Genomic DNA, 16,649 nt, shown 5'->3' on the forward strand with positions numbered 1-16,649 from the left:
TTTCCAGATAGCCGCGCGTCCTGGACCAGAGGCCGCTGGGACTGCCCAACCTGTGCTTTCCTGAAACGTAAACATTATCCTCCACACACACACCATCTACTTTCCCTGCTGGCTCCGACAGATCCAGATCTGCCTGTGGATTCCACGGAAACTGCCACACAAAATGTACGGCCCTGTACACAGCTGAAGCACTACCAGAGACGCCAGCCCCTGCCCCCTTCCCGACAGGGTGTGGGGAGTAAAGCCACGATGAACATACGATAAGGAACGAGGAGGAAAACTGCAGCTATGGGGTGGATCACTGAACAGAGACATTTGATTTGCTGGCTGGCTTCTGCCTGCAGACTTCCCTGGCACTGGCTCGCTGCCACGCAAATTAAGTAAAAATCAATATCCTCCGGTCTGCAAAACATCGTGTTAACAATCACACTGCAAACAACTTATATAATACCCCTCACTCCATACCCAAATAACGGTGAATGTTTTCGTTAAAAGGCAAGTGTAAAATAAACAGGAAAAAGGAAAGAAAAGAAAAGAAGGCAATCTTACAGGTCCTCCTTCAGCAAAACCTTTCCACGACTTGGGTGAGGAGATAATCTTTCTGTGATTATGACCAAACCCTCCCGTCACTTAGCAACACATAATTAAGGAATATGTTTTCAGATCCGCTTTGCAAGCCCGGCCATTATCAGATGAAATTACTGGAGCAACAAATGTCATCGCCATGCAAATTAGTTGGTTGCAAAGAAAGAATGTTTGACTCAGAGAGCAGGCATAGGCCCTCGGAAAAATTATCTGACGTCCCTCCTGCCGCACATGTATTCAAGAAAGTCAAATAATGATGTGATCAGACTTGAAAAAATCCATGAGACAAAACCAGAATCTATACGACAAAACAGAAAATCAGGCCAGTTGCTCAGTCTCCACTTGGAAACAAAAAGCAAAATGCCTGGAGGTCACCTCTAGGAGGTAATATTAATAGCAGAAGGGCCACATAGCAATGGCAGAGACACTTAAGGGGGTCTCTGCAGGGCTGTGAGGTCCGGCGCCTTGGTCCCCGCCTACAGTTGCTTCAAGGCTATTTTCAAAAAGGTAGATCTTACTGTTTCATCCTGTTTTTCACAAGCTATTCAGGAAAAAAAAAATCATTTGAAAAGGATTCTGTTTTCTGAATTATGTAGGGGAGGCAGGCGGGGAGGAAAGAAGTATGTCTGAAAGGAAGAAAACTGATTTACATTTTAAATTTTTGGTCAAGACTCTAGAGTTAAAATAAAAATTCTAAATGGTGTTCTGAGGACGCCCACCTAGGACTTCATGTACAATGTCCAAGGAAACACACGCCATAAATTACACCTGGCACACGTTGGGAAGAAAACCACCTACCATCAACTCTCCCTTTCCTGGACTTGGAAATATATTCTTCCCTTCAAGCAAGCGGAATTCCCAACTGTATTTTCTGATATGAGAGACTAAATCTGTTTTTGAAACAGAGAGTTCTGAGGGATTTCAACATCTTGCTTTGTTTAACCCACAAGTATGCAAACACACACATTTTCATCTCCACGGTGGGTAATCACTGCCTCCGATATGACGTGCGGACCCGTGAGAGGTACGTTTTCACACGATCACGCCCTTCTAAATGGAGGATGCACGCTTTAGAGCCAGCATTTGATGAAACATTCCTGCCTTCTCCAAAGCTCCCCAGCGTGAACTAGAGAAAAGGCCACCCCTTGTGAGCTCAAGGCTGCAGTCTGTTCTGAGTGACTTCTGAGTTTCTCCAAGAAACACAGTTGAGTTATACCACTGTCATGGGAAATCTACAAATCAACCCGACCTCAACTAAAGAACAGGAGGGCACTGCTGCCCCAGCAGATCTGGCCTGATACACAAATCTGATTAACCTAAGAGAAGCCGTGTCAACTGGTCACAGTGCTGCATCCTTCTTGTTTGGTGGTGTGTGTGTGTGTGTGTGTGTGTGTGTGTGGCCTGGCGAGTGAGGACTTGCCATCCTATGTTCAAACTTCCACAACCCCGCATCCCCCTGCTCCCCCCAGGTCCCCAGGCAGGGCAGGCGGGGAGGATGTATTACTTGGTTCTGGTGCAAGCATGGTGGACACGATGATGGGCGCTCCTGTGCGCCGGGCCACCTTCTGGTACGGTGAGTGAGGTGTGTGGAGGCTCTGGCTGGCTGGCGGCAGGGTGGATGGCCCCAGGGGCGCACCTGGCTTCCGCAAGACCTGGGGGCTGCCGTGAGGGCTGGGCAGCGGAGAGGCGGCCACGTTGCGCTCCCTCTTTAGCAGCTCCATGGGCACCGTGTATGCTGTGGAGTAGGCTGTTCTGGGGCCTGGGTGAAGGGGGTTCGAGGGGCCCGGGTTAGTCAAGGCCACCCCTGCCTGCAGGGAGTACGTGGGGCTCAGACGCGCTGTCAGGGCGCAAGGGGTGGGAGAGCTGTACCCGGAATTGGAGGGGAAGTGGGGGGCATGGGCACCCACGCCAGGGGCAGAATAGGTGGCCGCCGTCTCCAGGAGGTGCTGAGATGGTGCGCTGGAGGGGCGGCGAGCCGGGTCTCCAGCTCGGGGGGCTGCTGTCTGCAGGGGACCTGCAGGCTGGGGCTGCAGGGCTGCAGTGCCCAGAGAAGCCAAGTCACCATGGAGCAGTTCGCTTCGGTGGCTGAAGCTGCTGGACCGCGCCCGGGGCAGGGGGCCCACCCGGTCCTGCCTCCGCAGCTGCATCTCGGTCCTGCAGCTGCTGGCCAGGCGGCTCAGAACACGGGCCTGGCCCAGGTTGGGTGCGACAGACTTGATATCTGCATCCTCCAAGGTAGCCAGGACGGCTGGGGAGTCAAAGCCCTGCTGTAGTAGGGCTGCCAGCGTGGCCTCTGCCAGCCCCTCCGCCCGCAGAAAGGCCAGGAATTCAGGGGGCACGGTCCTCTTGCCACCAGGACCCTGGAATGCGGACAGGTCAGCTTCGTAAGTCTCATAAGCCATCTTGGACGGGATGCTTTCCTGGGCAGGCCCGTAGCCTCGATTCAGGGCCCCCGGGGCCACCCCTGTACTGCCCTCGGGGGCAGTAGCTGAGCTGGGGTCCACAACCAGGCACGTCGGGGCCACCTGTCTGGCAGAGGCAGGCTCAATGGGTCTTTCGCCGATGTCACTGAAGACCTGGCTGGGGGGGTAGGCAGGCGCCTCCGCCCCATACCTGGCGTTGGGCTGCTCCCGTCCATACCGCCCGGGGGATGCAGCCCTGCTCTGTGTCCGCTGCCCCTGAGGGATCATTTTACCTCCAGGATCTCGGTACAGGTGACCGGCATCCTGCAGGGCAGGTGACCGGCCTTGCATTTGATCCCATGACGTTCTGCTGCCAAGTGCTCCATAGCTGGGGACCGGCCGGCTGACTCCTGGGTCTCGATAGAGGGGAGGCTCTTTGGGCACCCTAGCAGCTCCAGACGGGTCACTGTAGTAATCCCGTGGCAGCAGGGGGCTGCGACCAGACATCACTGCCTGTCTGTTGTCGTAGAAGGTGAAGTCAGGAGTAGACCCCTTTCTTGCAGCCACTGAGTTATAAACGGCCTCCTGGTACAGGTAGGGCTCGGCGGCCCCGGGCAGGGCAGCGTCCTGTGGTCGGTGGTTTGGCTCAAACCAAGTCCCCTCTGCCGTGCCATACGTCAGGGAGCTTCTCCTCCCCAGAGGCCGCAGGGACTCGGCGTTCTCCCAGGGGCCCTCGTACCACCCGGCAGCATCCCAGCTCTGAGAACGACCAATATTTATATGCCTGCTGGGAACTGGCATTGGAAAAAAAATGACTGCGGACGAGGCAGAGGAGAAGCTTTTCTTTATAAATCTTCAATTACATACATCAAACACAGACCTGGCTGTGTGCTAACCCTTCCGAGACGGCAGGGACAACCAACTGGGGGTTTTCTGTTTCAAAGCATGGCCTAAATTATTAATACTCCGAAACCTTAGCAGACAAAACATAAGACTCACGGTAACTTTGCCTCACTCCCCAATGATAGCCAGAGAGGTCCGTTCCTTACAGCTCAGTCCCAGAGAGGAGGCTGTCCCCAGCCTGCCAGGTCCCCCTTCCTAGCTGGTGTGCTCACATGGACCGGGGCTCTCTCAGCATGAGGATTAGGAGCTAAATAAAACCCCTAAAGCTTTGTTCCATGTGACATCTCGTTAGACTGATGAAGCCGGCAGCTTGCTCCATCCAGCCCTCCCAAGCTGCAACTGGGATTTACTTCCACACTGAAGCTCGGGTTTATACTCCCCCTTCTGCAGCAGGGTACTTTTAGGATGAGCACTGTCTCCCCCTCTGGACAGGGCTGCTCCCACCCCCACCACTGATTCCTGAGAGGCAACAGAAGCAAAATAAGGCTGCTGCAGTGTCAGTCCACTCTTAATCCACCGCGATGAAACATTAATCCATGGCACAGCTAAACACAAATTAAACGTGGATAAACAGAAAAAGGTCCACACGTGATCCTAGGCCATGGATGTCTAGCCCAAAAAAGGGGCCAGCTCTGAAACCTGATGCTTTGATAATACTAAGATCTGGCTTTGAGATGACTCTCTGGTTGTGAATCAAAGCCCAAATGCATTCTTTACTTTATTACTGCGAAACACAGATCCGCTCATACTCCCGCAGTGGTGGGGCGGGGGGCTGGGGGAAGGGTGTGTGTGCCAGGGAAGGGCGTGTGTAATCTGGAATTTAAAGTGACTGCAACAGAGGTCACAGGAACAGGAGGATGGGCGACTAAACCTTACACTGCAAAGCAAAACTGGGAAGCGGCTGCATCTGAATATCTCATCTTCTTTTAGGTACGTCAGAAAGAAAAGCCTAATTCCAGCAGGCTTAGATCCTGCAGATGATTTTCCGTATTCACATGGATTAAGCTTTCAGAGTCCACAAAGGACTTCGGCGCAATAATGCAAAGAAGAGCAGTTATTTAGATAAAGGAGCGCCCCAAAGTATTAAGACATTTCCTTAAACATATAGAACAGTCCCAGAGAAGCAACATCCCAGACTAACACGGTAGGTTCCTGCCCTGCAGGATTCCCATGACAAAGAATTCACAGCAAAAATAAAAGCCGGTGATTAGGAAGCTACAAAGGCTATACACACTGAAAGCATTTTAAAATGAGACAATATGCATACCTGCAAGCTTTAAACCCAAGAGTGCTGTTCCTCACTCACATCTCTCTCAATCTGGCACTCTACTTAGAATCTTCTAAAGAGAAATACTAGTATTTTTTTTTCTTGAGACGGAGTCTCGCTCTGTTGCCCAGGCTGGAGTGCAGTGGTGTGATCTCGGCTCACTGCAAGCTCCGCCTCCTGGATTCATGCCATTCTCCTGCCTCAGCCTCCTGAGTAGCTAGGACTACAGGCACCCACCACCACGCCTGGCTAATTTTTTTTTTGTATTTTTAGTAGAGACGGGGTTTCACCGTGTTAGCCAGGATGGTCTTGATCTTCTGACCTCGTGATCTGCCCGCCTCGGCCTCCCAAAGTGCTGGGATTACAGGCATGAGCCACCGCATCCGGCCCTAATGTTTTTTTTTTTTTTTTTTTTGAGACAGAGTTTTGCTCTTGTTTCCCAGGCTGGAGTGCAATGGCACGGTCTCTGTTCACTGGAATCTCCACCTACTGGGTTCAAGCAATTCTCCTGCCTCAGCCTCACAAGTAACTGGGATTACAGGGTTCAAGCAATTCTCCTGCCTCAGCCTCACAAGTAACTGGGATTACAGGTGTGTGTCACCATGCCTGGCTAATTTTTATATTTTTAGTAGAGACTACCATGTCTCCATCTACTTCACCATGTTGGCCAGCCTGGTCTTGAACTGACCTCAGGTGATCCACGCGCCCTGGCCTCCCAAAGTGCTGGGATTACAGGCGTGAGCCACTGTGCCCGGCCAACACTTCAGGATTAAGCCACTTTGCTAATTTCCTCTCCTTGTTGTAATGAACAACGTGACATTACGTGGTGTTAGTACTATGTAACCCCACTCAGGGTGCAGGCACACCCTTCAAAGATGGGTGGATGAACTCGGAGCATTCCAGGAAAATCCCCCATGCTGTCTTTTTGAAGCAGGGTAAGGTAGCTCTGCTGACTCACCCGCTTATTTACTATCTGGTTTTCAGCTCAGCAAGTTCTCAAACGGAAACAGGGCTCTATAGAAGAATGTTTACCTGGTAACTCCTAAGAAACCAGTAATGATTCTTAGGGAGGTTCCTGAGCTGGTGTTCAAGCGTGATGGCAGGAGCAGGGGCAGATGTGGGCAGATGTGCTTTGGGGCGGCGTCAGCCTCCCATTGGACCAGGAGGCCCAGCTTCCATTTCTATCAGCTTCCAACCTGTTCTGCTTGGAAACCACCCAAACTCACACAGCCAAGGCTCTGAGATTTGACAAATATTATGACAGATGTTTTCCCGTGCCAGGTAAGAACACCTGTAACTGGACTCACACTTTTCCAAACACTCTGGTTACACAAACAACACACACACACACACACACACACACACACACCCCCCACACTACAGTCTTTTAAAAAGGACTGCTTTTCTGAAAAATTCTCATGTTGACTAAAAGTGAGATGGGACCAATTAGAGTAATACATCTCATGGGCTTCATTTTTTAATTCTGCCAAAACACTCTCTATAGAAATTATGTCAAGTAAAAATAAGATGATTGTATAGCAGAAAAATCATCTCCTGAAAATTAAGAAAGATAAACCCAAACTCTCCTGCAGACAAAATGAACCCAAGAAAAAGCCGGTTGTGTAGAATAACCCGACAGCCATGTCGGGGAGACAGGCAATGTCCGCCCAAAGCCAATTCCGAAGTCCATGTGCAACACAAGGTGTCAGTTACCAACAACAGAGACCTATAGAGACCCAGACAATTCCAGAGATGGATCCAGAAAGTTCCAGAAAAGCTGGGAACAGCAGCCTTTGGACAAACTGCCAACAAGCATTTCATGTTCCCACTGGAATAATCATGCAGGAAACTGCTTGAAATGAGTGGGAAAACACGACTCTGGGGTCTAATTCTCACTTTTACAGAAAGACAAGATCAGGTGGGATCAGTGAGGCTGAAGGCTGCAGTGACATGAGAGTCTCTGGCTCAGTGGCATGTCCCTCGTAGCTGTGCTGTCACCTGCCCACTCGCTGGGCTGCCAGGTCTGTCTCAAGGCCTTATGAGGGGATAGCTCATTCTCAGGAGGCAGCAGACCCCAACTTAGGGAACAGCTTCCCCAGGGGGTGTCCAGCACCTGCCTGGGCTTCCATTCCCTGGTCCTACCTCCACCGACACGAAGGGCCAGGGCAGCTCTGCAGGTGATGGCAGAAATAAGATCTCAGGAGGCTCCTCGGTGCCTGCTGCATCCCAGGACGGAGCCACCACAGTGTCCTCTGCATCTCCCACAGCCAGCACCTCCCCAGGGAGGCTGCAGAAGTTAGCGGGTAACAGTTTTCTAGCAGACACAGGGCAGAAAAATTGGCCTATGGCATACCCATTTCCTGCTTTTAAATGTGGACAGCCTGTGGTGGATTTTTGTATGTTTCTGTCAAGGTAAGTGTTGTGGAATTTGTGCCATTAAAAAAGTTTTCTTGGGCCGGGTGCGGTGGCTCACGCCTGTGTGGTAATCCCAGCACTTTGGAAGACTGAGGGGGGGCAGATCACCTGATGCCACGAGTTGGAGACCAGCCTGGCCAACATGGCAAAACCCCATCTCTACTAAAAATACAAAAATTAGCCAGGCGTGGTGGCACGCACCTGTAATCCCAGCTACTTGGGAGGCTGAGGCAGGAGAATCGCTGGAACCTGGGAGGTTCAGGTTGCAGTGAGCTGAGGTTGCACCACTGCACTCCAGCCTGGGCAACAGAGCGAGACTCCATCTCAAAAAACAAAAACGAAAACAGCAACAACAACAAAAACAAAACAAAACAAAAAAACAAAATTTTCTTTCCTCTCATCAACCCCCTGCCTCCGAAGTCCTCAGCCCAAAGTAACCAACTTGGCTCATCTAATGCAAAGGGTAGGAGACTACACCGAACGCACTGGTTACACAGCAAACACAAAGTTGGCTGGGTTTTAAAGCAGCCTTCATCTAAATCACACAAGCACACAGCAACAATTAGCAAAACTGCCCAGACATCGTTTCAGTTATCAAAGGGGCCGAGTGGCACTGCGCCCTTGCTTGCACACTGAGTGCCTTCACCAATTTCTGGGCCTGGAGTGCAGAGGCTTGGGCACCCGCGCAACGCACCAAAGGAAGTCAGGAGAGTGACGTGGAGTGTCTGAACCAACCCAGCCCTTTCCAGATTAGCTGCGTCCTAAGAAGCCCCAGCCCTCGCGTCTCTCAATATTTAGCCATGGTAAGTGAAAACAAAGGCCTGCACATTGCTTCTGACTCAATTTCTTGCCTATATTGTAAAGCGTCCTGAGAACTGCATTGTGAAAATTAGGTTTGATTACCACTCATTATGGGGTTTCAAAATAAAAAAAGCAAGCTCGTTCTCTTGCATGGCCCATTTTGAAAGTATTGGTGGTGCCAAAGTGTGCCCTGGGACCCCAGCTGGGATGCAGGACAGGCCTCACCTTGGACCATGTCAGGTTTCCCATTTCTAGCAATGGAACACACTTGACCTCAAGAGGCTTCTTCGCTCAGCTCTGGACAGCACCTGGCATGAGATGCTCCACACAGTAGGTGCTCAATGAACACCACCCCCTTCCACTCTTTAGCAGCTTTTCCTGCAGATTCCCAAAGTCTCCACCTCACCTCCACGGTGCCCCGCCCCATCACACTCCACTGTTTTGAGGTCTCCTTGGCTGTCCTGGGATCAGAAGGTCCCAGGACTTCTTCCTTCGTCTGGTTTTGTTAGCAATGCTCCTAATCAGGGCTGGCTCAGCCAGCCCTCCCCCATGAAGCTTTCTCAGTCCAATTCTGTCACTTTGTCCTTAGTCCAAAAAATCTGCCACTCATCAAGATGAGAAAAGCACTCCAAAAATAATCCAGAGAATGCATGTGCCTGCAGAGACAGACCACGGCATGGCCGCTGAGCCCCCGACCTGCGAGCAGAGCGCACCCCTCCCTCCACGGCATGTGCTCCCTCCATTCATCACGTGCTTTTCATTTCGTTTGACACTCGGGCTGTAAATCAAACTGTCGACTATGACTCGATGGTGATGGACGGCTGGCCTCAAGGGAGTGTACGGTGTGATGGGGAAAAATGACAGAGACATGGACACAGTCCCCAGAAGCCCCCCTCCCGCCCCCGCCCCGATCACAACCACTTCAGCCCTCTGAGCCTGAGCCCACATCAAAGCCCAAACGGCCCCATTTGCAAGCCTGGGCACGGTGGACACTAAGCTAGGCAAAGTATCCACTGCCCAAATATGAATGGCCGCCTGACAGGGACCTGAGCCTGCACGCGACAGTTTCAGCACACAGGCCTTGATGGGACAGTCAGCCTTTCTGCGGACACAAAAGAACTGACTCTCCGCCTCACTCCCAAGTCTTGGAAAAATTCCGTGTCACCCATCCCCCAGGTTGCAAATGGGAAGGGAGGGACCCTCCTGGCACAGACATCTCTTCAACCGGAGCGCGGAAAACAAAACCCTCAGGTGATGAGAAACAGGCTGGAGGGACAGGGAGTGTGGGATCCCACTGTGCCCAGGTGCTCGACACCCAGAACGCTCCTTCCTCTCGGTGTCTTCACAGCCCAGCCGGGGTGCTCAGCCTGGCTCCTGCTGGATGTGGAAGGGCTGAGAAAGGCACGTGAGGTCACTCTGTAGATGGAGACCAGACAGAGACAGAGGAACGCCCTCGAGCACGCAAGCCAAGGTGCCTGGGCTTTAGTAGCAAGAGAGCCAAGCAGTAGAAACCAATCAGAGAGGAGTCTCATTTCACAGCTTAACATTGTACATTCTGGAAAAGGAGAGAGGGCAAGAAGCTGGCAGCAAAATGTATGTTGGGGTTCTGGTTCACAGTCACCCCAAATACCTGTCAATTAGGTTGAGTTGTGTGAAGAGCGCAGAAGGTTCTCTGCACCCGTGCACGCTGCCGTCTGCTGCTGTCTGGCTACCCCGGGGCCTCCTCCAAATACGGGTATGTACTGTTCCCCCTGAGGCGCTCCTTCCCTGCCCGCCCCTCCCGGCCCCCCCTCAACCAGGCACTGCTCCCCACAAGGCACTGACTCGGCCTGAAACCAGAGACGCTCTTTCCCCAAAGGTGTGGGGACCGAGAGGGCAGGCACTGAGAATAAAACCCCGGGCAGCCGGGCCCAGGAGCTCCGGGGCTGCACTGTGGGAGGTTTAGACTCAATCATCGACGGAGACAGGGCACCACCAACCAGAGGGTGGGAGACCGTGCGATTCACTGTGGTAGGGGCAGGAGCTGAAAACCGCAGCCACAGAACCAAGCTAGAAGATGGTGATGAACCCCCAAATCCCAGCCACTGACTCTAATCGCACTACACATCCCTGGCCCCCAAAGTAAAAGCAAAGCAGCCTTAATATGTTGCTATTAGAAAAAAGTGGTGAGTATGAAGGCATCCGCCCATCACCGAACTGACCAGTGCAAAGAGAAGCTTATGTTTGTGCTTGAGAAAAGAGTAACAAAGAGAAATAAAACACTGAACCTGATTCACAGTTGTAGAAAGGGAGGGCAGTCTATGAACCCCAACCCCAGAGTTGGTGGAGGAACAGGTCGGGTGAGGGGTTCCCTAGGGAGGGGTCCTCACTTTGAGTTTCTCTTTTTTTTTTTTTTTTTTTTTTGAGGTGGAGTCTGGCTCTGTCACCCAGGCTGGAGTGCAGTGACCGGACCTCGGCTCACTGCAAGCTCCGCCTCCCAGGTTTGCACCATTCTCCTGCCTCAGCCTCCTGAGTAGCTGGTACTACAGGAGCCTGCCACCACTCCCAGCTAATTTTTTGTATTTTTTAGTAGAGACGGGGTTTCACCGTGTTAGCCAGGATGGTCTTGATCTCCTGACCTCGTGATCCGCCTGTCTCGGCCTCCCAAAGTGCTGGGATTACAGGCTTGAACCACTGCGCCCGGCCTCTGAGTTTCTCTTAAAGCCAGGGACAGATAAGGCAAAACATGAAATTTTACTCCTTGCAAGTGCACTTTTGCCTGTAAAGCTTCGCCTTGACTGTTTCCTGAACCTTTACCTTTGCGTAAGATTGTTTGGGTATGTTCATTTGTGCTTTGGAGTTTTAAGGCATGTCTAGTTGACTATTGTATATTTACATAGCTAATGCAATTACAGCTAATCACATAATTGCTGGAAATGTGTATAATTGCCTGATCCCAACATATAATTATAATGTATAGCAACATTATGAATCCCATTTTTAAAATCCACATTTTGGGGCTATTTAAAGTTATTTATTAGAACTGTTGGTGGACTACCTATAGGCAGGCTTCAACTCTTGTTTCTTTACAAAGTGCTCAAAGTGCTTTAAAAAACAAAAACAAGTCCTGATTTAACAATGCATTTTGACAAAGAGGTGAAAACAAAACAGCTACCCAGAACAAAAACAAATAAAATCTCAAATACCAAACAAAACCATTTGTCAACACTCTGTGGATTTCGCTCTTTCCTGGGGGAAGAGAAAGTCGCTCTCAGCCTGGAGGTTCTGATGAGTGTCTGCCAGGCAAGGAGGCTGCCGGAAGAAGGAGAGCCTCCCTCTGGACTTCGAGACCACTCGGGTAACCTTGGCGACCTGGAGGCACCTGTCTTTGTTCCTTATACATACGAATGACCTTGCTTGGGGGCACATCCCACTGAGATGTGCTTCCACAATGGCAAGCTCAACCCACTGGGAAGAGCAGAAGAGCCCACGACACAGAAGAAAGCACTGGGGCAGCTCCTTCCACCTCATCCCTGGCAGCATCTTCTCAAGACTTCTCGTTTTCGTCTATGACAAAGATGACGCAGAACGAGATTCCCAGAATTTCTAACTATCTGTGTGTTTCATAGAAACCAGCTTGTCTCCTTCCTCACATCCATCCAACCAGCTCATCGCCCTCATTCCTTTTATTCTCTGTGGTCGTGAGAACATTCCAGAGGTGAGGAATGTTTCATGAGTTTGTTTATTTAAGAAGAGGCCCCTTTTATTTGTGCCGAGGAAACGGAGAAGCAGCCTCCCTGAGTCATGTTACAAGGGGACTCATCACAACTCAGCTGATATCGTCCTCGGAACCATTTTCCACGTCTCTAACACATTCGAACAAAAGGCAGTAAAACGAAACGTGTACTTTTTTCAAGCTGTGATCGCAATACCAATAGGAAAGGGGAGCAGTGTTTACGGACTGATTCTGTCGTAACCCACAAGAAGAAACTCTAACAAAAAGTTACCACCAACAACAGCCATTGTGGTTTATTAAGTTCTACAAACCCAGGGCTCTGCAAGATGTTCTTCTGGGTTCCCTTTGCAATGCTGAGTGATTGTTAGCTAGCCCTCATCTCTAACCAACAAATGTTTGGGGCACACCAAACGAGTTCTGGCATAATGCGATAAGGCAGGTACTAAAACCCTCCAGCTGGTGCAGTTCACAATGTCAATGAGGTCAGCAAACTAAGCAGATAGGAAAACCTCAATTATACTTGAGAATGAGGAGACCACAATCTTATTCTGATCAGCCTGTGTTATAAGGGGGCTCCTTCGTAATAATTCTTATATGGTATTATAGGATTGTTTGATAGTAGGCATCAGAAAAAAAAAACCAAAGAAACAAATTATAAATATCAAACTCAAAGAGTTACATTAAAAAAATTAAAATCTGGCTTTTACGTCGGCTAGAAAGGCCATTATTCCAGCTCATTTGGCTGGAGTCCCAAAGACTCTCTGCGTCCTGCTCCCAGAGTAGAGATACAGCACGGCGGGGTGAATCCCCACGGCCGATTCTGGGCATACAGAGTGATCAAACTCCATGCCACTTTTTCTTGCTTTGAAAGTTTCAAGGAGGAAGGGGCTGGACAGGCCTTAGAAAGCAGGGAAAGGTTGTAGAAGTATCTGTGCAGGGGTGATGCTCAGATTCCACCGGAGTACCTGCAGTGGGATCCTGGAGAGGCCTGCCTGATTCCAGAAAGAAAACAAACCTAAGGGACACAGAAGTCCCTGTGTCCTCGCGTGTAGGCAGTGGGAAGAAAAAACAGTTTGACAGGCTCTCTGCATATCAATACAGAACATTCTACAAGTAGTTGACACAATAGAGACATGGTGAGAATTCAAAGCTAGAGGGAGTGTGTGTGTGTGTGTGTGTGTGTGTGTGTGTGTGTGTGTGTGTTACATGTTCAAGGCCTTCAGGTGGAAGAAAGAGCTGAATCCAAGGAGCTGATATGAGAGAAGGCCAAACAGAGAAAAACAGACTGCCCAGGTTCCTGGGTGCAAACTGCCCACTGCTCAGCACCTCTCTGGCAGCACCTGTGAGATGGGTGCACCTGTCCTGACCCATAACAGCTGCCACAAGGACTAAGTCAGCTTATACACAGGAGGAGCACCAACAAAGCACCCGGGACCAACTGTGAGTGCTTAATGAGATGCCCAGGGAGCTGACAAATAGATGGCGACCCACATTGGAGTAACTGCATTTTGGCCTGTCTGCGTGGATAGTGGTCACTGAGAAATTTAAACAATATAACTGCAAATGTATCTGGAACACTACACATGTGCAAGGTAACGCAAACTTCTGTTATAAAAAATTGGCTGAAAATTTCCTATTACACATGAAGAGGGTGGGAAGGTTGGTGAACCATCCTTCAGCACCTGTCGGGGTGGGACAGAGGGTCTGCAAGCAGACAATGCTTTTGCCCGAGTCAGGTTTATATAGCCATGGAAACACAGAGGAAACGCGGCTGGCTTTTCAATCCCATTCTAGCTTCTGATGCAACACCCCCGGAGAATCCCGGGGGAAGCGGGTGGAATCAGCTCCAGAGGCATTCCTGCTACTAACCCTGGAAAGCTGAATCATGAGCATGTTCCAGAAGCAAGTACTCAGTAACCTCAATCGAGCACCTTTACACTGGAAGTCAAGAGTAAATTTTACAACTCCCCATACAATCGGGAGAACCCATACTGTGGAATAGCCTACAAATCAATGGGGCCTGGGCTCTTCAGTAAGTCCAGTGTCTCTGAAAGTCAAAAAGCCCAGGGGATAATTTTAGACTAAGGAGACTAGAGAGATGTAACAACTGAACACAAAGCATGACCCTTACCTATTGCACAGGCAGAGACATGGGGGAAATGCGGATATGCATCCTGTATTAGACAATACTGTTTTGAGGTTAGATTCCTGGGGTTCCTTCCAGTATTGGGAGGGTGTAGGAAATTGGATAAAAGGTGCCATGCCATAGGTACTCCAGAGTAAAGGGCTGCCCCTGCATTTTTTCAGATGGTTCTGGAAGAAAATCCATCACCTACTCACACACGTGTCTATTTATATGTATATCTCTATTTCTATCTCCCCTCCAAGAAATCTGGAAAACTGAATGGCATATTGGTGTTCACTGTACTATCCTACCAACCTCTCTGTAGGTTTTTATAGTTCACGAATGTTTACTTTAAAAAACCCCTTTAACGTCAAACTCCTTATACTGAACAACCGGAATGTCAGTGCTTTTGTGATCTTGCAGCGCAGAGTTCTGTGGGGCCGTGGAGTCACTCAGCAGAATGTCTACGATGTCCCCACCCCGTGTGGCTTGAGCCACATCTACTTATAGGACGGATAATTCCATATGGGGCAGCTGCAGGGGAAGGCCTGTGGGTTGCATATTCCTGTCTGCAAACTGGTGCTCAGCTACTGCGTGTGCGTGAAGGGGTGCAGAGGGGCTGCGGAGCCACCTTCGCTTCCCTCCGAGAGCCACCCTGTAGGGCAGTACCAGCAATCACCCTGAGCAAAGAGCAGCCCTGTAGCACCGACCCCCCCGTCTGGCAGGCGCACTCACCCCCAAACCCAGATCCACACGGTGGTTCCTTACCACCCACTATCTGGGAGAGTACAGTGCTTAATCAACGCTTCAGAGTTTTGTCCCCAGGTTTCCATTAGATTTTAATTATGTTTATTTTTCTTTTCACGAATAGAACACTTCCAGACATTTCCAAAGATACCAGGGACATGAACACACCACGAGGGGCAATGCTGGGCTCTTCAGGAATCTCATAACATCAGGGAATTCAGCATCGTAAATATCTTAATCCAAAACAGGTAAAGTCCTGAGATTTCAGGAAGTGAAAAAAGATGGTCCTAATCAACATCATCTTTCATATGCATAATACACGGAAGACATGGACCTCAGGGCCCACCAGCCCTGAAACTGTCCTCCTAGTCCCCAACCCCGCCCCAGAAGCCAGGCCTTGTCCTAAGCCAAGGCCAGGCCCATGGCCAAGGGCACCCAGCAGAGGGTGCCGATGCTGTGCGGTGTTGGAATCGCAGGAGGGACTCTGGCTTGCGGGGGTGGCACAGCCAACTCAAGGGAGCAGCCAGCAAGATTTGAGTGAGGGACTAGGTATGTTTGGTAAAACCGCCAAACACGCTCTTACCTTCACAAATTCTGTCCAATCGCTGTCTCTTGACTTTGTGCTTATCCACAAGGGCCATTCTTTATGGAACTTTGCAACTCTCAGATCAAAAGGCAAAGCAGTCCTCTAAGAACTTAAGGGAACTCGCAGGAGTCTGCGTGCATGACGCCACTATGAACCCTGAAACAAGGAGAAAAGAATCCTTACTCTCTGGAGACCCTCCGGGCACAGCACAACAGCTCATTGGGGACTTAACTGCTACTTTCTATAAGGGAACCTGCCGTCCGGACTCATGGGACTTGCTCTCTTCTCAAAACATGGGAATGGTGGTTGTCCCAAGTGCATCTCAGCCGCCTCCTGCTTATCATCTCATAATAGAAAGCAAGTGAATGCACACGAGACAATCGTCAGTTATTTCTGGAAGCAGCAAATTCCAACAGACCTCTTGCTTTTAACTTTAAGGCTATAAATGCCAATTTACTGACCAATTTGAAGTATAATAAATTGTGTTCCAGTGGCAGAGACCAAGTGACAGCCAGTTGGACCTGCCCCGGATGCACTCGCACTGAGATGCAGACATCCACTGCGGCAACTTGAGGGGCTCTGCCAAGGCCTTTGAGTTACAACAACGCTTTCCAAAACAGCAGCGCAGGGGACAGGGGTCAAAGCCACAGCTCAGCACAACACAAAATCCTGACCCTATCACGTGAGAACGCGGGTGGGAAGCCCCAGCAGCTCCTAACCAACGTTCGTCCGGTGCCACCTTCCTGAACCTTCCTTGCCGCTGGAGGGGACTGCAGTCAGCACCAGCAAGGGCAGGGTCCCAGGCTGCTGGCCTTGACACTGGGTCCCACCTATACGGGCTGAAGTATTTCTTATGGAGAGAGTGTAAGCATCCCCATGACGTTTCAGACAGAGGTGAGGCAGATGGAGGAGGCAAGAAAGGGTTTCCCACGTAGTTTGGGGTATGTGGGATTCCTTAGAGGGAGACCTGACTGAGGCCCGGGGAAGAGGAGCTGCTGCCCATCCTCCTTCTGGAAGGGTCAGGATCTGAGCACTTTGGAAGCCTCTGACTATCACCAATGTGCCAGGTGAGGTCCAGATCATTAACTGCTGTCCCCAGTATC

At 50.4% G+C, this 16,649-nt stretch overlaps 1 protein-coding gene across 50 annotated transcripts in view; it reads right to left on the reverse strand.

Moving 5' to 3' along the window:
- The window catches only part of CTBP2 (C-terminal binding protein 2), a 173,262-nt gene that overhangs the window by 35,420 nt on the left and 121,193 nt on the right, over window positions 1-16,649 (reverse strand). For 23 of the 50 annotated variants that reach the window (XM_077947855.1, XM_015148418.3, XM_015148415.3 and 20 more), the window contains one exon: window positions 15,544-15,702. The exons of 6 other annotated variants lie outside the window; for them this stretch is intronic. In XM_077947855.1, coding sequence (XP_077803981.1) covers window positions 15,544-15,601 — 58 coding nt within the window. In that variant the 5' untranslated portion in view covers window positions 15,602-15,702. Of the gene's footprint in view, window positions 1-2,089; window positions 4,542-15,543; window positions 15,703-16,649 lie in introns of those variants that run through there. 21 more of the 50 variants (XM_077947823.1, XM_077947819.1, XM_077947835.1 and 18 more) reach the window with 2 other exon arrangements.

This window comes from Macaca mulatta, chromosome 9, assembly GCF_049350105.2.
Source record: "Macaca mulatta isolate MMU2019108-1 chromosome 9, T2T-MMU8v2.0, whole genome shotgun sequence".
Taxonomy (NCBI): domain Eukaryota; kingdom Metazoa; phylum Chordata; class Mammalia; order Primates; family Cercopithecidae; genus Macaca; species Macaca mulatta.